Source organism: Eschrichtius robustus, chromosome 4 (assembly GCF_028021215.1).
Source record: "Eschrichtius robustus isolate mEscRob2 chromosome 4, mEscRob2.pri, whole genome shotgun sequence".
Classification (NCBI taxonomy): domain Eukaryota; kingdom Metazoa; phylum Chordata; class Mammalia; order Artiodactyla; family Eschrichtiidae; genus Eschrichtius; species Eschrichtius robustus.
This window is the reverse complement of record NC_090827.1, coordinates 32,803,684-32,829,992: the sequence shown is the minus strand read 5'-3', so window position 1 is coordinate 32,829,992 and position 26,309 is coordinate 32,803,684. Positions and strand designations below refer to the sequence as shown.

At 42.3% G+C, this 26,309-nt stretch overlaps 1 protein-coding gene across 1 annotated transcript in view; it reads left to right on the top strand.

The window, feature by feature from the left end:
* The window catches only part of RNF150 (ring finger protein 150), a 244,582-nt gene that overhangs the window by 198,180 nt on the left and 20,093 nt on the right, over positions 1 to 26,309 (top strand). The window contains exon 6 of the mRNA XM_068542539.1: positions 2,039 to 2,249. Within this exon, the coding sequence (XP_068398640.1) occupies positions 2,039 to 2,249 (211 nt within the window). The remainder of the gene's footprint in view (positions 1 to 2,038; positions 2,250 to 26,309) is intronic.

The window sequence follows — 26,309 nt, the reverse complement described above, 5'->3', positions numbered from 1 at the left end:
ACAATATGCCATGCCAATTATATCTCAGTAAAACTGGAATTTAAAAAAAAAGCTTGTGGGCTAGTAGAGTGAGACTAACACAGTAACAAATGACTGTAACAGTGGGAGAAGTGTGAAAAGAGTTACAGTATCAAAGATGACTACCTGGGAGGGAGCACTGCTTAGCAAAGAGACATTTGGCCTGGGAGTTGAGGGATGATTAGGAGTTCACCAGGGTTAGTCTGAGACCTTGGGATGGGAGAGGGGAAGGGGATGATGATTTGGGCAACTGTCATCTCGAGTGGAAGAGCAGCATATGCTAAGGCGCTGAAATAGGGAATATATACTTTATTCTGTGTGTTTCCAAAGGCTGAAGGTATTAGGGCCAGAAAAGAAGGCTTAGGCCAGACTGTACAGTGCCTGTTTTGCTATACTAAGGAGCTTGTCATTCATTCTTTAGGAGGAAAAAAAGAAAAAGAATCATATCTGTGTTTTTTTTTTTTAAAAAAAAAAAAAAAGAGTGCTCTGGTGAAAAAGTGGAGAATAAGTATAGCGGGGAAGAAACTAGAGGGAGATTGGGAACTGGTAATGGGGTAAGAAGCGTTCAGAACATACCCGCTCTTGTCCAATAATCTCAATCAGTAAATTTGGCGGATCAGTCATTCAATGAGCTGACTTTCGACAACTCGAATTTCAAGGAATGGGCCCACTGCCAAGAGAGATGGAGCCGGCAGAACACAAAGGGAATATGGAGGAAAGGGAATGAGCTGAATTTGAGGGTTTTGTGGGATGATGGAGATTTCCAGCTGACTGTTGGAAACACAGGTGTGGGGCTTGGGAGACTTGGTTTGAGAGTGGAAATCCAGGACAAGAGTCCAGCAGTCTGAATTTCTTGCTTTGTGCTCCCAATGAGCCCGTGAGTGGTAGATTTTCTCTTTCAATGAACTTTGCACACAATCTAGTCATTGTTGTGTTAATTCAGACAGTGTCAACCTAGGATTCTCCTCACCCAAGCCTGCCCACCCTGATCTGCATCCTTGGACGGGGTGCAAAACCGTGTCATTGTCGTCGCTCAAGGCAATGTCACTATCCAGAGTGGAGCAAAAAGTGTGATTAACAGCCGTTCTCAAGACCGTATCTCTCCTCCACCACCTTTAAAAAATAATTTTTATGAGCTTGGTCAGAGGCAGAACAACTGAAAATCATTTTTTAAAAGCTGTTTGTGGAAGAGATATCAATATATTCAACACCACTTCAGCCAGCAGAACTGAGACCATAGAGTAAAACTGCCCCGCTGCCCGATAAGAGAAGCTGGCCGACAGAGGCTGCCTTGCGAGGCACAGAGACTCCCGTCTCTACATTTTTCAAGTGGAGCTGTGAGGACTATTGGGAGGGAGAGTCCTGTAGTGAGTGGGTAATTAAAGTAGATGGTCTCACCCTAGTTTTATGATTCTAAGATTTTAACTTAGAGGATTTGACAAATGTACCATCAATTGCATGTTATGTAAATAGGGCTTTGCTCTGCAGCTGGTTTTTTTTGGCTTGTGTTTAACAACACCTCACCCTGTGCTCTTGTGTTTGTGTGTGCGTTTGTTTATGTATATGTGTGTATCTCTGATGCACAATTCACGAGTCAGATTCTGTCTCCCCTCTCATGCCATCAGTCTGTTTGCAAACAACACATGGGTCTGTGGGGCTAATTATCAGGCTGTCAGCTACTTCCTATACGAGAAGTAAACACTAGAGATAAGGAAGAGCTATCGTTATAAATAAGTATCATATTATTCTCCATATGTAATTATATTAATGTATGGCTAGTGCTACTCCTGGAATTAAAACCTTGTCTGTAGATCTAAACGGAACCTTTGGAAAGAAAATTTTGGAAGATGTTTTCATGTTAATTACAGGAACTATATGTGGAATGTCTTTCAATAAAGTGGTTCAGGAAGAAAACAGTAAAGAACTTGGTTTTCCATCAGGACAAAATATTTAGGCTGTAGACATCTCATCTCTAACTTGATGATATACACTAAGATAGGTCCTTTTCTGCTCCTGTCAGCCCAATGCCGATTGCATGGACGACTTGCCCACTGACTTCGAGGGATCTCTGGGAGGTCCGTCAACCAACCAGATCACCGGCGCAAGCGACACAACCGTAAATGAAAGCTCAGTCACTTTGGACCCTGCTGTCCGGACTGTGGGAGCCTTGCAGGTGGTCCAGGACACAGATCCCACTCCTCAGGAGGGAGAAATCATCTTCACCACCAACAGTAAGTTCTGCTGCGCCACATGCCAATGCCATATTCCAAAAGGCTGTTGCCTCGTGGGAATTGGAAAAAGGCACTTTTCCTCAAGAAGAAAGAAAAATTAAATGAATAGAATGTTGCTAGGCTAAACAATCGTACCTGACGGGCCTTGAGAAGCCCAGCTTACTCCAGAGCCAGCAGGGCAGACAACAGTGCTAGCTGTGTGTGTCACCCACCTACACACGCCGACGCCACAGCACTGCACACGCCCCATGGTACCCAAACACCAGGCCAGGTGGTGGTGCTGGCCTCTGAAGGTGGAAGGCAGGTGAGAAGAGCCAACGCCGGCGATGTTCAGTGGGACTGGGGTAGGGCACAACCCACTCATTCATGTGCGTGTGTGTGCGTGTGTGTGCGTGTACACGGGCTTGAGCCCTCCCGAGTGTGCAGGTGGCTGTCTGAGCTGGTCTGGACAGCATGCAGGAGGGTTCTGCCCCGCCGTTGCTGCAGGACTCAGAGGCAAGTGGAACCCCTTTAGATGGGCATTCTTGCAGTACCACCTAAACCCCTATGCATAGTGACATATTAAAATATCTTTAGGGTTTCTTCCGCATCTCCTGCACAGACTCAAAGTAAATGCTGTTCTGGGTAGTTATAAAAATATTAGAATAGCTATGTTAGCATACGGTTGAAGCTCAAACCTAAAGTATTTACTCTACCGTCTAATACAGCAGAGATAAGAGGAGTTCTAAGAAAATCAGCCTGCAAATTAACTTAGGTTTAAGGTTAAAAGGGTGGATGAATATTGCAGGTTTTAAAGGAGGTGTGTTTTTTCCCTTGATGGAAGTAACCTATTCACTATAGAAAATTTGGAAATGGAGCAGAGCAGATGAAAGCACGTTGGGGTATTTCCTTTTAAGTTGGCCTCTTTTTTACCTATTCGTGATGTTTATGCAGTTCAAAAAATCATTCACGCTGAAATTTAAAGACGCATTTTTCTGAGGAAGAAACGTAACAGTCCTCGTCGTTGAAAGACTGAAAAATGAAGAAGAGAATAAAAAAAGAATGCAAAAATCACTCAGTACCCCATATCCCAGAAATAATCACTCTTAACATTTTGGTGTATTTGCTGATAATCTTTTTTTTTTTTTTAACATTTTCATTGGTGTATAATTGCTTTACAGTGGTGTGATAGTTTCTGCTTTATAACAAAATGAATCAGCTATATGTATACATATATCCCCATATCTCCTCCCTCTTGCGTCTCCCTCCCACCCTCCCTATCCCACCCCTCTAGGTGGTCACAAAGCGCCCAGCTGATCTCTCTGGGCTATGCGGCTGCTTCTCACTAGCTATCTGTTTTACATTGGGTAGTGTATATATGTCCATGCCACTCTCTCACTTTGTCCCAGCTTACCCTTCCCCCTCCCCTTGTCCTCAAGTCCATTCTCTACGTCTGTGTCTTTATTCCTGTCCTGCCCCTGGGTTCTTCAGAACCTTTTTTTTTTTTTTTTAGATTCCATATATATGTGTTAGCGTACAGTATTGTTTTTCTCTTTATGCCTTACTTCATTCTGTATGACAGACTCTAGGTCCATCCACCTCACTACAAATAACTCAATTTTGTTTCTTTTTATGGCTGAGTAATATTCCATTGTATATATGTGCCACATCTTCTTTATCCATTCATCTGTCGATGGACACTTAAGTTGCTTCCATGTCCTGGCTATTGTAAATAGTGCTGCAGTGAACATTGTGGTACATGACTCTTTTTGAATTATGGTTTCCTCAGGGTATATGCCCAGTAGTGGGATTGCTGGGTCATGTGGTAGTTCTATTTTTAGTTTTTTAAGGAACCTCCATACTGTTCTCCATAGTGGCTGTATCAATTTACATTCCCACCAACAGTGCAAGAGGGTTCCCTTTTCTCCACACCCTCTCCAACATTTATTGTTTGTAGATTTTTTGATGATGGCCATTCTGACCGGTGTGAGGTGATACCTCATTGTAGTTTTGACTTGCATTTCTCTAATGATTAGTGATGTTGAGCATCCTTTCATGTGTTTGTTGGCCATCTGTACATCTTCTTTGGAGAAATGTCTATTTAGGTCTTCTGCCCATTTTTGGATCGGGTTGTTTGTTTTTTGATATTGAGCTGCATGAGCTGCTTGTAAATTTTGGAGATTAATCCTTTGTCAGTTGCTTCATTCGCAAATATTTTTTCCCATTCTGAGGGTTGTCTTTTCATCTTGTTTATGTTTTCCTTTGCTGTGCAAAAGCTTTTAAGTTTCATTAGGTCCCATTTGTTTATTTTTGTTTTTATTTCCATTTCTCTAGGAGGGGGGTCAAAAAGGATCTTGCTGTGATTCATGTCATAGAGTGTTCTGCCTATGTTTTCCTCTAAGAGTTTGATAGTGTCTGGCCTTACATTTAGATCTTTAATCCATTTTGAGTTTATTTTTGTGTATGGTATTAGGGAGTGTTCTAATTTCATTCTTTTACATGTAGCTGTCCATTTTTCCCAGCACCACTTATTGAAGAGGCTGTCTTTTCTCCATTGTACATTCTTGCCTCCTTTGCTGATAATCTTTTGATATAGTTGAGACAGTAACCATGGGGGTGAACATTCAGTATTGTAACCATAGAACTTTCACAGGACCTCGACAGAGAGTAATTTCGAGAGGAACTTGGTGGTAAATATCCACCCATGTAGGGTTTATTAGTTTTTGGTAGATATGAGTTTTAACTTGACTTTTAGAGGCATAAGGACCTCAGTATTGAAACATTGGCCATTAGACATTAAAAAGTCCTTAAAGAGAGATTTTGATCCATTTGTTTTGAAGGTCTAAAGTGGTACTGTCTAGTATTAATATAATGCAAGCCACAAAAGCAATTTTAAATTCTCAATAGCCACACTAAAATAAAAATAATAAGTTGGTCAAGTTCATTTTAATAATATTTTTATTTAACCCAATATATCCAAAATATCTTATTCTTTTTTTATGCTAACTCTTCAAAACCTGGTGTGTATTTATATGCTTAGAGCACATCTCGGTTTAGACTAGCCCCATTTCAAGTACTCAGAAGCACGTGTGGCCAGCGGCTACCATATTGGAGAACACAGATTTAGAATCCTAGTAATTTAGGGATATAAGAACCTTAAAAAAAAAAAAAAAGTTAAAGGTCATTTAATCGTTACCATGATAAACTTTTGATTTTCGCCATATGAGAATTGTGACCCAGAGGAATAAGTGGCTGACTCAGATCTGACAGTAAGTTCTCTTTTCAGAATACAAGATTGCCCCATAATTTTTCCATTTATTGGACATCTTCAGTTACCATCAGGCGTATCACCATTAGTGGTCTAAGTGAAGTATATTGGAAGGCCTCATAAAATTTTGCTAGCAGTTCAGAAACATTTAAGGCATGAGCCTTTTTTGAGCCCATAAAAAGAACCAAATCAAAAATGGATCCTATTTCTTGCAATGAAATGATTGTTTGATTTTCTGTTAGATTTCTTATTTTGAAAAGTGGCTATGTACTTCATCCATCTTAGTAAAGCCCAGATGACAAATGAAAAGGCATAGTTTATGGGTTAAAACACAACCAAAAATGAAATAGGAAATTAAAGTCTGTATCCATATAATTCATAATCCCAGACAGTTTTGGCTAAAATAGACTCAGAGTGTTTAGGTTCATAGCAGGCATTCAGTAGATGTTGACTTGAGATAAAAGTGTTTGATCTAAGCTTTAACAGGGAGCTTCTGTTCACAACAGAAGGAAAAATGCCAGGTAATTTCAAAGGAAGGTCTTGGTAAAGATGAAGAGACGAGGCGTGAGATGTTTTCCAAACATCTATAGTTTGAAGACTGATACTATATATCAATATGGCTAAAGATGTCAGTCTCTTAGTACAGAAACTGAATTTTTCTCACAAAATACTTTTCCTAGACCATTTATTTAATTTTTAATGAAGTATAGTTGATTTATAACATCTCAGGTGTACGGCAAAGTGATTCAGTTTTATATATATGTATAAACATATACATATATATATATACGTATATATATTCTTCAGATTCTTTTCCATTATAGGTTTTTACAAGGTACTGAATATAGTTCCCTGTGCTTTACAGTAGGTCCTTGTTGTTTGTCTATTTTACATATAGTAGTGTGTATATGTTAATCCCAAATTCCCAGTTTATCCCTCCTTCCCTTCCCCTTCTGTAACCATAAGTTTGTTTTCTATGTCTGTGAGTCTATTTCTGTTTTGTAAATAAGTTCATTTGTGTCGTTTTTTCTAGATTCCACAAAAAAGTGATATTATATGATATTTTATTTCTGATTAGTTTTATTTATTGGGATTTCACAGAATATTCCAAGCACAGTCATTCTGATTAGACGTTCATGTTTTATACCACTAACTAAATGGCTGTAGATTCCTTAAGGGGAAAATTCTTTCCTCTCTACAGGTTTGTACATTGCCTAGTGCCCTAACTCAAATAAATAATTAATAAATGAACAAACAGGATTGCATGAATAAATGAGCGAAAAGATTCAAGTTCTTATCAATGTTATTGTAACCATTTCTCTAATGCTATAGAAAAAATGCAGATGGTGAAAGAAGTATAGTTGGGATACGATATTGCTACAAATCACAAATAACCCACTGGAGGTTGGACCTGACGTTTTTCTACCTTATCCTTTCCTACCTCACATCTCTGCAGACCCAGGAAATTACTAGAAAATGAAGAAGTAACAGTAGGTAACAAATACATAAGAGCAACTCTGTACCAGGCACCCTTTTATGCTGTTTACATGTATTAGCTCACAACAACCCTATGAGGTAAATGTTATTTTTAACCTCATTTTCCTGATGCAGAAACAGCAGCACTGAGAGATTACAGTAACTGACCTGAGGTCATAAGCTAGTGACAGGTGGAGCTGGAATTCGAAGGAGCAGCTAGCTGGCTCTACGACGCCATGCATAGCTATGCTAGAAGATGAAAAAGGGGAGAAGACGCACACAGTTCTCATTTCATTTTTGTCCTCTTTTCCTCCATTTTTCTAAATCTCTGAAAGGCCAAAAATGTGTTTAGTTTCAGCTTGCATTCTCATCCCTACCTCCGTTCTTCCTTTCCTGGCAAACAGTCTTGCTGTATAGTCGATCAAATGCACGTAAAAGTCATTTCAGCACTCAAGGGGAAACAGCATAGAACAGATTGCCCTTAGAGTAAAGATGGAAAAATCTGGCATTAAAGGATCATCTTCAGCTCCCAAGAAAAGAAAAAAAGAAAAACATTTACAAAGGAAAGGAAATGCAAACTGGTAGGCAGTCTGACATTTGGGAGAAAGACGTTCTTGTATGCATATCTTTAATGTTTCTGACATTTCAGCTTTTATAACCTCACACGGCAGCCCCAAATCAGTGTTTCTCCTCCACGTTGGTGCAAGGTGTCATTTGTACGCATGCCCTGATGTCACTCACCCAACTTCATCTGCCCACCCAATTGCACCAAAACCATACTCTGCCTTCTGACTCCCCAAGCCCAGGCTGCAGCTGGTTGGATTGGCTTCAGCAGGGAAAGAAGTTTCTTAGGACCAAAGGAAAACACAGCTGAACAAACAGCCCGGTGTGTTTGGAAACTCCAGACAGGAGCTTGAGAAAGACACAAAAGGAGAAGACTCTATCACTCCTTCCCCAAAACACCCCACACCACTCCACACCTTTTCAAGAGGGCCTGAAACCTTCCCTTTGTTTTCCAAGGAAAGTCACTGACCCCACCATCCGTGTCCTTTATTGAGTCATCACACAAGTCCTCTAGTGCTGCATCTAGAATTGTTACCCCCTTGCCACTCCTTCCACCTCAAACTGGAAGGAACCAGCAGTCAGCCCGAGGGGTGGAGGGTGGAGGGAACTAGAAGCTAGAAAGGGAGGAGATGGGCAGAGTCAAGGCCTCCCAGATCTGCCCCAATACGTTCTGAGGAGCACATGGCATAATGTGTTTGGCCAGGAGACCAGATCTTCAGACGTCACAGAAGGAAGCAGGACCCATGAACTGTTATGTAGGCTAATAGGCTCAGACTCGTCCGGTTGAATTGAAACGTGGTGTAGGTTTCCTCTGGGAAACTTCCTATCCACTCTGAACCTTTCGGGGAGTATCGTGTATTTAATGTGTTGAGCCAACATGATTTGTGATGTGTGTAAAACGCATCTTGCTTTTTGCTGCTCTGCCTGAACCGTCTGGAGTGGGTGTAGCAGCCCCCTGCCTGGGGATGACAATTCCAGCAGGAATTTTCTGCTCACTCTTAGGTAACGGACAGTTCCAAGAGTCCCTTTAGGTTCCAAACACAGACAAAAGGATTTTTTTTTTCTCTGCAGAGCCCTTCTCTCTTGTAATCCCCATCACTCAGGACAGATGGGCCTCCCTGGCTTACTCACGAGGCCTCCTGCAGCCTTCACGCTCTCCGCTGAGGTGCTCTTATGGCTCCAGGAGGTCTTTTTGGATCGGGCCCAAGTTGAGCCCGTTCCTGCTCGCTCCCCACGTGGCCACCTCTGGGACCCTCGCGCATCACCTGCCCTGACACCCGTCTCCGGTACAGCAGCTGCTTTCCAGCCTCTGACCCCATGCAGACCGTCGGCCTCCTCCCTTCAGACTCCAGGCAGGCAGGAGGCCTGAGTCCACAGCCTGCTTTAGCTTTTCTAAGGCCTGAGTCTGCTTTCTCTGAGTCCCACCTACAGGAGGCGTAGTTCAGAATCTCCTTGGTGATGGAGGGGGAAGGGTTTCCCTTGCCGGAACCCCTCCCTGGGCTTGGGTTTGGGAGATAGCCCTTCCCCACCCCTTCTTCTAGAGGAATGGGATTCAGTGTTACAATACTCTCTCCACAGACAAGCTCCTTTCCAATTTCCCCACCTTTCTCTCCCTCTCTCCCCTTGTTATTGTCATGAACTGGGTGATGGGGTCCAGAATCATAGAACAGGTACCCTTCACATCCGCTCTACCCAGCAGTGGGGTGTCGGGCACAGGGTTGGGGGGAGATGGGAGAGGCCGTCTCATGCTTCTTTGCTGCCCGTAGCTCTTCAGTAGAAACTGAGGCAGGAAGAGTCCCATGAATGCAAAAGAATTAGTTCATGAATGTCTTGATGGGCTTCACCAGAGGACACATTCCTAGCTGATATGGCGACTAAACTACGGTCCCTTTTCAGAGACCCTAGAGACAAGTCAACCTTTTTGGAAAAAAAAAATATATATATGCTCTCACTTTTCAAAATGCACTCATGAGACAAAAGTCATTGTTAAAGCACAGCTGAAACTGCAGCCCAGCAAAAAAAAAAAAGGAAAAGTCATTTTCAGCAAAAAGTCATTCACTGCGATCACCAGGAGCTCTCCAGGGACACAGACCAGACACTAATTACGGGAAAAACTTCCAGTGAGTTCATTCAGAGACTTGTGTATAGCAGTTTCTGGAGTGACCCGCTTTCTCTTCTTTGAGGAACTCGATAGGAACATCTCTGGCAAGTCGTCATTCCTAAAAAAACACAGTCTCTTAAAATTAGGCCAGAAATGACATCCGTTCTTTTCTTTTTTAAGTTTTGTGTTTATTCGTTAGGGAGCCATTGAGGAATCATTCAGCGTATCTATATTCAAAGGTTTTAAATGCCTCTAGGCTTGCTCCAGTCGCAAGCTGAATATGAACACGAGAGAGAGAGTGTGTGTGTGTGTGTATTCAGGGCTTTTCCAGGGAACCTGAGTTTGAACCTCTGGGTCAAAGCAACTGAGAGAAAAAGGGAGGGTTGGCATGAACATCCCATTTCTGTTCCAAATGTCCCTTTACGTTTGCAAAGCAGCAACCTCCAGGTTTTAATGTGACTGCAAAATATACCGGTGCATCCAGAAATAAACACCTGTACAGAAAGCATTCCAGCGTGTATGAGAAAGGACAAGAGGGAGTAACCACATCTGCTTTTTCGACTTGCCTCAAAGCCTGAACTGGCAAAGTAGCTCCCCTTTGGATAAATATATGCTGGCTGGAACTAGCAACAAGAATGATCTCCCTTGGTGCCCATAAGATTCACATTAGCCCTGGAAAGGTGATTGCTTTGATTTGTGAGCCTTTTCCATTGTGGCAGACAAGAGAATCGGCCAACCAGTTAAGATTTTCGATCCCACTGTCGTGCGTCCTTCAGGAAATATTTCAGCCACGGTGAATAACTTCTATACAAAATGAAGCATTTGAAGATGGTGATATTGCACCCCGCAATCGTCTCCATAGCTCGTCATGTACCAGGTCCCTACAGTCACATCCCCGCCTTGTTTCTGAGCCTTCCAGCTCACCAGCTCGACGATGGCTTCAGGAGAGGAACAGCTGTTCTGAAGAGCAAAGACCTTTGTGATAAGCACTTGCCTTTATCATCAACTGTCCCAGATGGCAACCAGCCAATCCACAAGCCACTGGATTTTGTTTGCAATAACATTCCTCCTCAATTAAAAACACTCACCAATCTCAGAAAGCTCACTCGGGGCCAAACTCCCAGGGTTTTCCTGTCCTGTGTGTCTGGTGCCTTTGACAAGGGAGTGCCGAGCATCTGCAGATGCACGGACTGCCTGTGAGAGAGCTCATCAGTTTAGACCACAGATATATTGCCGCTGGGAGCACTCAGCCTGGGCATGACACCATGCCATCCACTCGGAAGAAACTTGTCCTCCTGAAATGAAGTGGCCCAGCCAAGCAGACAAAATCCATCCATCGTGGGAGATTGTCTCAGATGTCCTGAGTTACGCACTGAGAGCACCATCTCCAGTTTGATTCTTCCCAATGCTGTCTCGCTTTTGGTAAGCATTCCAAAAGCGGGCTAGGGAAAGGGCTGTTGAGCAGACCTGCATTTTACCAGATATTGACACACTGAGCATGGATCTCAGCAGGGAGGTGGCAGCTGATGGCAGGAAACATAACTGGCAGGTCAGCCCTTCTTCAGTGTTGGAACAGCATCCATTCTAAAGCACATGGGGTGAGGAGGCGGGGGAAGGTCCATCATTTGGAGATTAAGGTAGCAGGGAACAGCTGAAAATGTCCTTTGGCTGACATAAGAATTGGCTCTGGAAATTCAGAGAGTCAGGGTTCCATAAGTCAAAATATTTCAGAAATGAAATTCAGTGGTTCAGAATAAAAAAAAAAAAAAGTGTAACTATCAGAACATCACTGGAGCTAAATGAGGTAAGACTACCGTCTTACTGGAAACACCACTAGCCAGAAACAAAAAAGTGGCGCCTTAGGTGTGATTTGGCCTCCAGTTAGCTGTGTGACCTTGGGCAAGTCACTCACCCTCTCTGTACTTCCATTTTGTCAGTTATCGAATGAGACACTTGTACCAGCAGTTGATTTCCAAGATCCTTTCCAGTTCCATAATTAGACTCCCTCTCTTGGCGTCCTTCCAAGTCTCACCAGGAAAGGCTCAATTAAGACCTTGCATCCTGGGGGCTTCCCTGGTGGTGCAGTGGTTGGGAGTCCGCCTGCCAATGCAGGGGACACGGGTTCGAGCCCTGGTCTGGGAAGATCCCACATGCTGTAGAGCGGCTGAGCCCGTGCACCACAACTGCTGATCCTGTGCTCTGGAGCCTGTGAGCCACAACTGCTGAGCCTGCGTGCCGCAACTGCCTGGAGCCTGTGCTCTGCAGCGGGAGGGGGCATCGCAATGAGAAGCCCGCTTACCACGGCAAGGAGTGGCCCCCGCTCACTGCAACTAGAGAAAGCCCACACGCAGCGGCGAAGACCCAACGCAACCAAAAAAATAAATAAATAAAATAAATATTAAAAAAAAAAAATTAAAAAAAAAAAGACCAGCATCCTCACTTAAAGCCCTTCCTGATACCCCTCTCCTTCCAGCACCAGGAAGCCACCCTAGCAAGGAGCTGTGTCCTCGGCTCTCTCGCCACTGCTGTGTCCTCTGAGACTCTAGAGGGTCACTATGAGACTGCAGCGTCTGCCCAGTCTCTTATCTTACAGATCAGATTTTATGTACATCTTCATCTAAAATGAATGGGAGAGAAGACAAGAGGGTGTAGCTGGCTGGAAGAACAGCACAACCCTAGCCCGGAATCCTCCTAGGATTCCCATGTGCAGTGGACCCTGTGCTCAGACTATCACAGCCTCCTGCCCGCAGAAGGCTCTTAAGCAGTACTTACCTGGGCTGCCTAGGTGCTGGCTATGCCCAGACTCAGACCTATTCATTTTCTTTGTTCTTAAAAACAGTATTAATAACAGTTACCATTCACTGAGTGCAAACTTTGTGCTCAGCACCATGTATGTACTCTACATAGAGTGTCTTATTTGACCATATTAATAACCTCATGAGATTGTCATCCGCATTTTATAGATAAGGAAATAGATTCCAAAGGTAAAATAACATGCCCTAGATCAGTTGTTTTTCAAACTGTGGGTCGTTGAATGAATCTAGCGAGTCCTGACCAGTATTTTTCAAATGACACAAAATAAAATACATCTGAAATCCAAATACACAAACACACACACACACATATATACAGTCTTTAATGTTGATTTTAACAATAATAGTTATTGTTGATGCCATCAAGGAAGAAATGTGTCATGTAAACCAAAATATTATGCAGAGCAACTCTCTTTTATTCTGTTTTAATATTGAACCTAAACAATTGGCAAGCAATACTTAGAAAAAAACATTGTATTTCTTCAGTAGATAGTAGTATAGGTGCTTATGTGTCTGTGTTTATGTATTCATATGGATGTGAATACACAGTTTGATATTTAGTCCCAAATCTACACATAGGATTTTTTTTTGCATGTTTATAATGCTTTTTTTTTTTTTTTTTACAGTAAATACCACATTTGTTGTCTCATTTTCTCTTCTCAGGGAATTAGTATTTTTAAAAAAAAGACATCATTTGGAATAGACATTATCTCCATTTTACAGATGGGGGTATTGAGGCACAAGTACCACATTCAGAGTTGTTGCTCTGATATTCAGGAAGAAAATCCCTCTCACTGGACTCCATTTCCAGGGTCGCCTACACTGTATGTGAATCCATTCATGTATCTGTCCCATCGTTTTAAAGGAAATTAGTAATCATCTAAGAATAGCTCCAGTTCATCTAAATATTTTAGAACTTAGCTCTGTTTTACATGTCACTAAAATATTTAGGCTCCAGATGCTTTATTAAGGATTTAGTTGAACTGTTAAACCAGTTGAATACTAAAAAGCGAATTTCTCTCTTTCTTAACGACTCTGAAATTACGATGCAGAAACATGTTGTGTAAAGAACATTTAATAATTCATGTCCATCCATCACTAAAGCAGCAGGAATAAGAAATCTTAATGTCATCTTTCAAGGATTTGAGGCTTGCTGTCTTCTGGCAGAAAGAAATACCTCAAATGCATTGATTGATCATTCTTCCCAAGATCTCAAACTGTACTTCACCCATAATATCTTGTTCTGTCTTCCTAACATTCCTGCGCAGTAGAAACAGACAGTAACCTCTATCCCGAAAGGAAAAACTGAAGCAGAGGGGCTAAATCAAGTTCTTGCCCCAGCCCAATCGTCTTTCCAGTATTCCACCACATGCTTAAACTGGTTCCCTATAAAGAAATGCCAGAAAAGCTCACTTGTTCCAAGTTAACAGTACAGAGTCAGAAATTGAATCAAAGCATGCCCACATGAGAATGATTTTTAAATCGAGGGCATCAGGACTGGTCTTCTTGGTAATCATCTAGAATCAGCTCAAGATTTCTGGCTATACATGGCAGATTGAGCCCACAGGTTTATCTCTGCTACCCCCACAAAGTCCCACCAAAGGGTTCATGGAAGGTATAAACCTACATGAACACTAAGAATAGAGAAAAGATTACAGCAGACAATATGTCAACAAATTTTGGAAGACACATGAGTGGAAGTTCATTTAGTGAAGTGGGGAAAGCTAAAATCTGAGTGCCTTCTTAGTGAGGAGCCAATGAGAAGCTAGCAGTTTTGCAGCTAGCTCATAGTATAGGGCACCAGATACGTAGGAAGGCTGTAGCATGCAGTGGCACTCAAAAGATCAGGTACTGATAGCATACTGTATTTGTTTTTCTCTTTCTGACTTACTTCACTCTGTATGACAGACTCTAACTCCATGCACCTCACTACAAATAACTCCATTTTGTTTCTTCTTATAGCTGAGTAATATTCCATTGTCTATATGTGCCACATCTTCTTTATCCATTCATCCGATGATGGACATTTAGGTTGCTTCCATGTCCTGGCTATTGTAAATAGAGCTGCAATGTGCTAACACATATATATGGAATCTAAGGGGGAAAAAAAAAAAAAGGTCATGAAGAACCTAGTGGCAAGACGGGAATAAAGACACAGACCTACTAGAGAATGGACTTGAGGATATGGGGAGGGGGAAGGGTAAGATGTGACAGGGTGAGAGAGTGGCATGGACATATATACACTACCAAACGTAAAATAGATAGCTAGTGGGAAGCAACCGCATAGCACAGGGAGATCAGCTCTGTGCTTTGTGACCACCTAGAGGGGTGGGACAGGGAGGGTGGGAGGGAGGGAGATGCAAGAGAGAAGAGATATGGGAACATATGTATATGTATACCTGATTCACTTTGTTATAAAGCAGAAACTAACACACCATTGTAAGGCAATTATACTCCAATAAAGATGTTAAAAAAAATAAAAATATAAAAAAAAAAAAAAGATCAGGTGAAAGACTATGTAAAGAGCATTTAGCTCCCCCATCCTGAGCCACCTGTAGCTGCTTCAGGCCCTTACTGAGGTCCCTTCCCTCGTGCGCAAGCCAACTTAGGTATGCATGCTTAATCATAATGTCTCATTGCAAATATGAATGGAAGGTAAGGATGGCTAGAGAACTGCAAGAAGCCACAAAATCTAAGAGAGAGAAAGAACATAACAGATAAAAATAAACTCCAAGGAAACAAAATAATTCAGATCACAGAATTCTATAAACTACCATTTGTATCCTAATGGAAATATGTGATAATATTGCATCCATGGAAAAGAAACAGATGATAGCAATTTTCTGAGAATGAGAAAGAGCTCTTGGAAATTAAAAAATAGAACAGAGTGAAAATTCCCATATTGAAAGATACAATAGCATTTGTTGTTAAACTATGTTCTTGCTGTGAAATAAAAAATGGAAAAAAATTAATTTGATTTAAAAATTAAGTTTAAAAATAAGGAAAAACAAAAGGGGTCAATTTACATGCCATTGAAGAATTAATCTACTTATTTAACACACACTTTGCATGAACATCCCTCCCCCAAAATATCTCTTTACTATGGTGAAGAATTACGGCCTCGCATGGCATACTTGGCTTCAGAAAATGTTTGGTACCAAACTGTAAGAGCATTTCCATTTTGTATGCTACATTTGTGTTATATTTTCTATATATCAGTTCATAGGTTTATTTTATAAATTAGTGACTTCAGTCTTTATAGTGAAGTCATTCTCCAGTGTTCAAGCTAACAAACTTGGGGTTATCTCTATTCTTCTCACTCTATTGCCTTTCATAGTCAAATAATCACCAACCCATGTTCATTCTGCCTTTTAAATCTTTCTCCATGTGCCATTTCCCTCTGCATGGCTATAGCACAAGACCTTAGCACCTCTGACCTTGGTTTTTGCCATGCCTGCCATTTCACTCTCCCTGTTTCTAGTCTTACCATCCTCCAGTCTGTCCTTATCCTGCTGCCTAGATAATCATCTGTAGAAGTCCTGTTGCTGTTTTGCTCAAAACATTTTTATCCCCTATGGGTTAAAATCTCAAGCTGGCTAATCTAAACAAATCATTAAGCATTTGGCCTCTGCATATCTCTCCATGATTTTTCGCCACGCCCAGCTGGCAAGCTTTGTAGGGAAGCATTTCTAAACCACTAGTGGTTCCAGACACAGCCCCCAACTCTTCTCCCTTCTTCTGCCAAGTCTTTCACATCCTTCAAGCACATCTCATCTGTGGTATTCTATGAGATGCCTTCTATGCTACTCTGAGCGGAACTGGTGATCCTTCTAGAATTATCTCCTTTCAAACAATTCTCTCTCATTATTTCTTGAGAAAGCATCTGTCGCCCCACTAAACTTATAGGTCCTTAAAGGGTTTGGACTGTGGCTTTTCACTTTCATGTTCTGAAGCACAGCACAGGTCATGGCTACAGTTAGACTCAGTGATATTAGTAGAATAAATGAATGAATAGGCTGAATTTTAAAGGAAAACAACAATAGCAGTAGTTCGAAGTACAAGAGACTGTGTTCCAATATGTATCTGTGTTTGGTCTGCTAATGAAAAGAAAAGGTATATATTCTCCCAAGGACACTCAAGCTGGACCAAGGCACCAGCAGACGGGCCTGCCTATAGCCAGTTCCTCTGGGACAACACTGTGACCCTTGCCCCTTGTGACAGGAGCACAAATGCTGAACTGGTCCCCCGTCACAAGGAAGGAGGGAGACTAATGCCTTGTAGAAATGGGTTGATGATTCATTATTTATCATTATTGATATGGGACTACACAGCCCAAATGAGGGATTAAAAGCAGCATAGAGAGACAAAGTGACAGAAATTGCAGCAAAGGGAAATATGATGGGGAAAGGTTCTACTGCCTGACTGTACATCCATTTCTGCAAATGCCCTGGGAACGTCATCAAACCAAGTGCCCAGAGGCCAGTGCAGCTCCAATGAAGCTCTTCAGTTTTTGTTTTACACCATCGGCACTCCTCTTCTTCCTTTATATTAACCCGTGATGAGTGAAGATGACCCTCCTGAGAGGAAACCTAGACTTGGGGAAACCAGTTGTCTTTGGCATCGGGCAGATCTGGGCTCAAATCCTGGCTGGCCACTGACTGAGTAGCTGTGGTCAATGAATAACATCCCTGGGCCTCAATTTCCTCAACTTTAAAATTGTCCACGGACTTCCCTGGTGGTCCAGTGGTTAAGATTCCACTTCTGCTGGTTGGGGAACTAGGATACCGCATGCTGCACGGCGTGGCCAAAAAAAAAAAAATTGTCCAAATAAAATCTACCTTGCAGGTTTGTTGCAAGCATGAAATGAATCAACGTGTAGACTGACTCAGAGCCTGGCACTCAATCAATCATAAACGTTACCTCTCTCCCCACCTTGCACACCATCTCTGCATGAGAACACACATTGGATGGACACATCACAAGTACCTATTAGCTCAATGGAAGTGTCTTGATAAAAATATCTATAAACCTTTCTCAGATAGATTCCAAGGCCCGATAGCTCTAGGTTGTATCCTTAATCATTTGCCCGTGGAGATGAAAGCCAACGTGACCTTGCTCTTCTTCAATTACCAGAATTACTTTACTTCCTGAGCCAGAACTGCATGCTCGCTTTTAGTTATTTATCTTTTCCACTAATAGATCACTTGAGGACTACTGAGTTATAAACAGCAATCTTTATTACCATGATCTCATATAAAATAATGACTGTCCTTATAATACCATTTACAGAGAAACCTCTCGAGTTATCAGCATAATCACTAGGCAGCCCATCAATCAACCAACAACCGATTACTGTCAGTTCCTAGAAAGCCATAATTAGGTCTTTCTACGCATGGTTCTGTATTGGTTATATTCAACAGACAGCAGCCCTCCCACTAACCTTAGAGAGTGCTTTGAGCATACAGACCAACAGACGAATGACCTGTGGATAAACTAGTAATTTCAGATCTGCCAAGTCTTGATGTTCTTTTTGTGTTCATAAGTCAAACCTCAGGGAACGACTCAGAGCAAAACTATTCGAAGTAAAAGGCAGAAGAGTCATTCGATCATGAAGAGAAGCACGAGTCTAGATTGGGATTGACACATATACACTGTTGTGTATAAAATGGATAACTAATAAGAACCTGCTGCATAAAAAAATAAATAAAATAAAATTCAAAAAATATATATATTGGAAGTATCCATTGATATAAGCCTCCAAGTTTTCAGCACATGTGTCTCACACCCCCTGCCAAGAAAGTCCAGTAGGAGATCTTTTAAAATACAGAAGTAGCTAACTCATCGGCTTCAGCGGGGGTGGTCGTTACTGCACTTCCTCCATTTGGGGGAAACATTGGCAGGGAAACTTCTGAAGAAAAGAAAATATATTGTGGTTAAGTGGTTGAGCCGAAGTCTCCTGGCCGGCTCCGTCCAGGACACAGATGTGGTGATCAGTTAGGTCTGGATAAGTCAGAATGCCAGGATGGTGGGGAACTGTTCTTCCGCCTCGCCCCAGAGGCTTTCTGTGGAGCACACACCAGGATGCCAGGGTGAGAATCAAGCCAGGTTCCCTGCGCGCTCCTGTGCACACGTACGTATACACACATATGTGCACGTGCGCTCACACGGTATGCATGCATGCCCGCATACACACCACCACCACCAATCCTCAGGGCCTTCTCTCATCATCTCAATCCACTAGGAAATAGATCTCCAGGGATTCCCGGAAATTCTTCTAGGCAGAGAGGGCAAAGCGATGTCACACGTGACTCCTTCTGCCTGCAGATGGGCTGAGTTTAGCCCTGAGAATTTCTGATAATGTTCAGTGAGTAGCCAGCATTTAAATATGGCAGAGTTTTCCATACAGACCTGAATTTCCAACTTGAAAATGTTGGAAGCAACAGCAATTCTGGGCCTCATTCTCTGATGGCGGCAATTGGCTGGATCTGAGTTGGGGCAGCCCCAAGACAAGGCATGTGCTCTGCAGTCACCACAGCTCTACAACCCCAAATTTAGGGACAGTCTCAGGGCAAAAGCACTTCCTTCATACGCAGTGATTTCTCAGGGACAATCACTGTTTTGAACTGTCCTATTAGGTCTCATTAAAATAATACCTACTGGTAAAGTCACGCGCAGGGCAACTGTGTGTGTCTCCTAAGCAACCACGTACACAGTTAAAACTCTCACTGGTAACTAATGTTCCCAGCAGAGAGGAATGATTAGTAGATTTATAGACTCAAGTGCCATCAAATTTCTTTTTTTGTCAAACCAATCATTCATTTATCTAAATACTTATGCCTTAATCAGAGCTGTCAGCACAAGAAAGTATTGGCTGCCCTTAAACTCCTGCTGTGCAGCAGGAACAGTGGAATGAATTTTTTCAGAAAAAAATAATACCATAATAGTACCGCAACTGTTATTTAAATGGGGAGTTAATTAGAAAATTGGATCTGGAAGTCAAAGTTTAAGCAGGAACACAACGGATTCAAAGGCACATCTTCTCTGTTATGGAGATGAAGAAAATGTGTGCAGTGGAATAAATAAGCACTCGTATGCGCGGACGCACACGTGTCATATGTAGACACATGCGCGTGTAGGCACATATGTATGCCAAGAACACGCCTGCACCTACCTGTACACACACTCACACGCGTATACACACGTTCATACCTGCATATCAGATGTAGCATGCAGAGTGCCTAAACAGTGGTTACACACATGTACACGTCTCTGTGTTTAGATGGCATACATGTGTACGTATATCCAACTCAGTACCAGCAGCTTTGTGTCACAGCAGTTAACCACGTCTCAGCAGAGGTAATGGGAGTTTCTGGTCATGACTCAATTTATTCCTCCTGGAAACGAAACCATGCTTCCAACTTAGCTCGTCAGAAAGGAAGCAGCTCCCCAAATTTATATAGGTTTTTGTTTCTTTAATAGACCTAAAGGCTGTCTAATATCTGGGAAAAGGAAACGCACCCCTACAAATAAGCCAGTTCCTAGTTTGAGGTACAGTGATTCCCAGCACCTGTGCCCTACAATAGAACGACACACTTTACAGCTAAATCACAATTGTGGGTGCCTGTGTCCACGCTGAACATGTCATCTTCAGCTGGCGAGGCATCAGGAACATGGCCGGTTGGTAAAGCTGCTGGGAAGTGAAGGGTGGGTCTTCATGAGACAGCAGAGAGAGGCTTTGAAATTTCCCATCCCTAATTTATACCCCTGAAAATAACATAAGGTCTCAGCAGTAGAGCTAAGTCAAGGCTGGCCCTGCCACCTGCTGCCTGGGTAACCGTGGGCCAGTCGCTCAACCTCTCTGGTCTCTATTTCTCACCCGTAAAATGGAGTGATAAGAACACCTACCTCATGGGATTAGATGTAATGAAAATGCCTTAGAAAAGCCTCTGGTTCATTAAAAGCATTCGAAAAACGTTCTTTCTCATTATCTATGGGGCAGAGGAAGAGGCAGAGGGAACTCAGACACTATTAAGCATATACCATGTGCCAAGGATCTTGCAGAGAGCTCCCTTTACATATTTTATCTAACCTTTACAATTACTATCACTCCTTTACATATAGGAAACCTAAGTGGAGAGCGGTCCAGGGACCTCACCAAAAGTCTTACGTGGAGTAGATCGCAGGCTGGAGTGAGAGCTCTTGTCACTCTACAAAGCCCAGGCTCCTTCCCACACACTGAAGCTTCTCAGGTGTGGTCTGATCCCCTACCTGGGCTATAATAATTACCATGCAGACCCCAGGCCCCACCCCAGATCTGCTAAATGACAATTTCCAGGGGTGAGCCGAGAACTGTCATTCTCACCAGGCTTCCTACGCGATTCTTTCTAAAACCAGAGTTTGAAAACATGTGCCACCATCCCAGAATGCCCGCCCAAGCAGGACAGAACTTGGACGACTCACACATCTGAAGTGTTGTTGTACCCCTACAGTCCATTTAAATGTGGTCTGTATCTACCCTGATATTAATTTCATTCAGGGGCACTGGAGTTGGAACATTCTCTTCAACCCAACTAACTTCACATCTTTCTTGTTGATTCAGCTTTGTGAATTTCCCAGCTGAACATAATAGTGCGGTTTTGTGTGATTGGTCCTCGGTTGGATGCTTCTTCATAGATCCCACGCTGTCTATCCCTGCCTGTGATAAAGATGATCACTGGCCCCTGTCACATTGATCCCAAGGCCAAAAGAAACTCCGTACAAAATACAAGTACATTTTTTTTTCAGTCCTGCCTTGTTTGTGATCTTGATGGAGATTTAATCCTAGCAGCCAACATTGCTATAGGTGGCAGAGGCCATTGTCTTTTTGTTGTTACAATAATTGCTCCTTTGCTCATGAAACATTGTGTACCTGATGTGTGACCTACACGCTGTGATGGGGGCATTCATTTACATTATGAGCATAAGAATCGCCTACTGGTAAAAGGAATTGTTTTCTGTAGAGAAAATGCTTTAACAATTTGAGATGCTAAAGCAAGTCCTTGATCCAATAGAGCAAATGATGAATCTGAAAAGAATCACAATTGGTTTTCTCAGATATGTAATTTTACTGAGGAAAGAGGTCTTTAGTGTCATAAAATTACTGCTAAATGGAAAAGGATAAGGCAACAAGGTTACATTTTATAGTTCCTTTGGGTTCTTGGCAGCTAAGATCTGCAAAATTGTTCTAATTAGTTGGTAGCTGCTGAGCGGCATTAACTTCTGCCAAAGATACAGTGTCGAAAATATATTTGGGGAGCTTAACACTTGGAAGGAGGTAATAATGGTAGGAACTCTATCTTTCTTTGCTTTTATTTTTCTGTCTTGATGAACAATGACAGTTATGGAATGTATGGAACTGTGACTTAATCCTCATAATGTATATAGCTAATTTCTTAGAGTTATTGGTGGAACTTTGCCCTTACGGCGATGCATGTCTGTACTTACGATCTACTCATCTTCCACCTCCAGGGTTCTCTCAGTGCCTACATATACATCCCTCCTCCTAGAGAAACCCTGTCTCTAAAAATGCAGCTGTAAAAAGGAAAAATGTGTCCACCCCGATACTGGCATTACAGTCAACGATGTTTTGAGGGGAAAATGTTCAAAGAGTCTCAGAAATCCCAACCAGCTCTCACTCTGTCCACATCCCCTGGTCCCTCTCCAGGAGATTTTTTCTTAGGGGGAGTGGAAGAAACCAAAGGCAGCCTGGGACTTAGTGGGTTAAGGAACAAGATCAGCAAAGAAAAAGTTCTCAAGGACCCTCTCTGCTTTTTGCCAGGCTTGCAGATCCCAGGGGTGAGAGTCTGCTCTCCCTGGGACCTCCCTGGAATTGAAGATTCTCCCTTGGTATCCATGGAGACTTAGCTCAGCATCAGGTGAGGGAGTTATATGAGATTTGGGGATTTATGAATTTTCTAACCACTCTGTACCATGTGTTTTATGGGGAAGTAGGTGGTCAGAATGGTCAGAAACAACAACTATGTTAAAAACCTTAAATCGATTGTGGTAGTAGAACAGGTTGATGTCAAATGATGCCTGCATACAGGACTCCAATGTGCTCACGGCAGTGTTGTGTCTCTAGTTCAGCGCTGAGCTGTTTATTTACCTTATAATTGTAAAATGTCAACTTTATTGACAAAGCACCCCACATTACAGGAGACTTTAGAAATAGTCTCAGGCAGCTATTCTTCTGGCAAAGTAATATAAAATATTTGCAAGCAGGAAAAGCAGGAAAAAAAATGAACATGGTAAGATCTTTCCAGCAATAGAGCACCTCCTATTTGGGATGTGGGCTATTCTTGTGGCTGCAGAGTCTTTAAAAATACAAGTTCAAAATGTTCATTGGTCATGTGCTACTGGGAAACATTAACAAAACGATAAATGCAGCCTGTAGCAATCAAAGGGAGTTAGACAGGAGCTCTGTCCCAGACAAATGTGTAAACCAACCATGTAGTAAAAAAAAAAAAAGGTGGGGGGAGATATATTATAAACATCAATAGTCATTCCAAAAAGCAGCAGCATGATTCTTTTAAAAAAATTCAAAATTCAGAATCTACATGGGCCACATGTTGAAATGACTTTCTATTGTGCAAAATCACAAAACATATTAAGAACAACTAGGGGGAAGAGACATTGTAAAATACTTTTAAACTATCTAGAAGACCTCACCAGAGGTTCATCTCAAAGTCTGTTTTATTAATTAAACGAAACCATTTGCCAATGATGTTAGCAATTTAGTGTAATATTTATTAATGCCTATTTTGAGCTAGGATAAAATTGCCCCTCCTCTGAAGAAATTTAGATTCTAACAGATGTAAAACAGATGTGTACAAAGTAGAAGTTACTTTGCCAAGCGCTCTTTTATAAAAATAGGTCTCATTTGCCAGATCTGCTGAAGGCTTTGTCTGCATAAGGGATTTGTACAGCTTTCATTAGTTTACAAAAGAGAGGAAGGAATGATGCGTGTCAGGCTGGTGTGGGGAAATACTAAGACCTTAACCCCCATGTTAAATTCCAGAAACTCCCGACAAGCTTGTTCAGGGCATTTGGCCTTTGAACACATATTTAAGAATATTAGGATGAAATACCCCTGTCTTAGTTTTTTTATCCTTCATACTAGAACACTGCTGGGTTTTCAGTCATTTTCCTGATTCTGTGTTTATGGTAAATACGTTTACCCAGTCACAATCGTCCAACTATAAATGGTACTTTTTCAACTCTCATTTTCAAGGTTAACAAGCTGCTGGCAAAACAGCTGGCTTGGCCACACCCCTACCTATGCCAGCCACGGGGACAGAAATCTACACAGGGGGCCTTTCTTCTCAGGGAGGTGCTGGGTATAATTCAAAACCATTAAAGAGAAATAAGAAACCAGAAAATACTGACTAAGGTGGAAGAGTTGGGGAGAGCAAGAATAAGATTCCTGGCCCATATAAACAAATGAATCACTTGGTTTACTTGCTGTGAGGTCTAGATCTTGTTTTCCTTAGCCTATTCTATGGGCTCGCCTGATGCCTTAGTGGAATGTATTCCACGCAGCATTGAAATCAGAAGAGCAGGAATCTCCCTCCCCAATGTTTTTAGCCTTTAAAAAACCAACATGAGGGAATTCCCTGGTTAGGACGCTGCGCTTTCACTGCCGAGGGTGTGGGTTTGATCCCTGGTCGGGGAACTAAGATCCCACAAGCTGTGCAGCCAAAATAAATAAATAAATAAATATAAATAAAAGAAAAATGAAATTATTTTTAAGAAAACATGATTTCTTCGGATCTTCCCATTCGTTTATTCGATACATTTAGGTGATAACCATTATATTTCTTTTATTTGCATAGCGTGGAGGATGGATGTTTGGTAGTATCTATGCAAAACAAGTCCCTGCCCTCTTAGAGCTAACAATCTGCTCTAGGTAAAGAGAAAATCATCCATGGGTGGATATTTGTTTAAATAATGATGTAAGTCTGTGCTGTTAATCAGGTATCAGGAATATTCTGGATTAAAGGTGCTCTTCAGAGAAAGGGGGGATTGTGGTGGGCAACAGTACCCACCAACCTGTGGCTGTGCCCCTCCGCGACGGGAAGGAACCCTCAGGGGCCAGGAGGAGGGTCACCCAGAGCCCCTACCCCACTTACTAGAGACCAAGTTAGGATGCAAACTGCCATCGTGCGGAGGGCCGAACTTGGCCACACCCTTCTTTTTATTTGGGATTTTAGCAGCCAAACCCTTTTGTGTGTACAATTCAATACGGGTGTACATTTCCGATGCAGTGAAGATGTACGTTTAAACTCTTTGGTTTTTTGAGCAAATAAGTGAAAAGTGCCGAGCACAGAATCTAGCGAAGTTCAGGTACTTCCCCCTCACTCGTTGGATCACCTTAAGAAGATGCATTTGGTGAAGTTAATTGTAGCTACCAGATTTTTGTTTTGTTTTGTTTTGGCTTTCCGGAAAATAGAGATCAGAGGAGCAAAGGAAATGAAGATCAGATTAATGAAGTCAATGAGAGGGTTTAACAAATGATTTCAGTAAAGATTGATTGCACTATTCATTAGTCATCTGCCTTTGAATATTGCTACACTGAATGCTAGGGGAGTATAGGTGGGGGGTAGACGGGTTTGGGAAGAACTGCTTCAGCTGTCCGTGTGCTAGTGACTGTCGTCAACTTCATCATCATCACCCTCGTCACCCACCGCTGCTCTGCCTCCCCGATTCCTCCCACCGCAGAACCCTAGGGCTTCGTGAAGCACCATAAAAACCACCAGAGCAGGAACGGGAGAGCTGTGTTCAAGTCCCAGGTCGGCCACTTCCTGGCTCTTCAGGAGACCCTGAAAGAGCGACTTAGCCTTTCTGAGATTCAGGCAGCCTGCGGTAAGACACACTCAAAGGTGGGACAGACATTATAAACTAAAAACAAACGTAATGGATGATGATGGTGGTGGTGATAAAATAATAAGAGCTGTGAAAAAGTGTGTTAAAATATTTCCGACCCAAACCTACCATTTTTGACCAGCATTGGTACCCACCCACACCTCCCGCCTTCGTTGCCCCCCTGCCATATCAATGTCCGGCCAGCTTAATGTCCCCCCTTATTCCCTCTGCCCTTTTACGTCCCTTGTTGAACAGTTTACCTCATTTGGATCTCCTTTCTTCTCACCCTAAACTCATGCCAAGGGATTCCCATTGCGTGGCCAAATATTGATGAAAATTCTGGGTTTTGTTCTAAACACAAAGAGCTAGAAATTGCATCCTGTGAGCCAGAGGAATGGGTTAGGTTATGATTAGATAGCATGCATGACTGGCCCACGGCTTGTGCTATTTTAAGCTGCAGATAGAATCCATTAGGTTTTCCAGGAAGGCATATAAACACATCCATCTAGGTGAATTACAGTAAGTTATTGTTGTGATACCTACTCATGCTCTGGGTCAAAACATCAGGCCTCTTTTCTTTAGCTAAGAGTGTGTCTGTCGGTTCTCGAGGGCTTATTAGTGCCACCACTTTGAATCCGCCCCTTCCGCCCCAAAACACCAGGTGGTGACCTGTCCTCAAAACAGCCAGAAGTGAATTATGCAGTATTTATTGGAGGAGTTGGAAGCAGTCTGGGCTTCTTCTAAACAAATGACTTGCAGTTGACGTTTTTTAAACAGGCTTCTCCATGTGTCTTATGGGGAAGTAGGTGGTCAGAATGGTCAGAAACAATAACAATGTTAAAAACCTTAAATCGATTGTGGTAGTAGAACAGGTTGATGTAAAATGATGCCTGCACACAGGACTCCAGTGTGCTCATGGCAGTGTTGTGTCTCTGGTTCAGTGCTGGGCTGTTTATTTA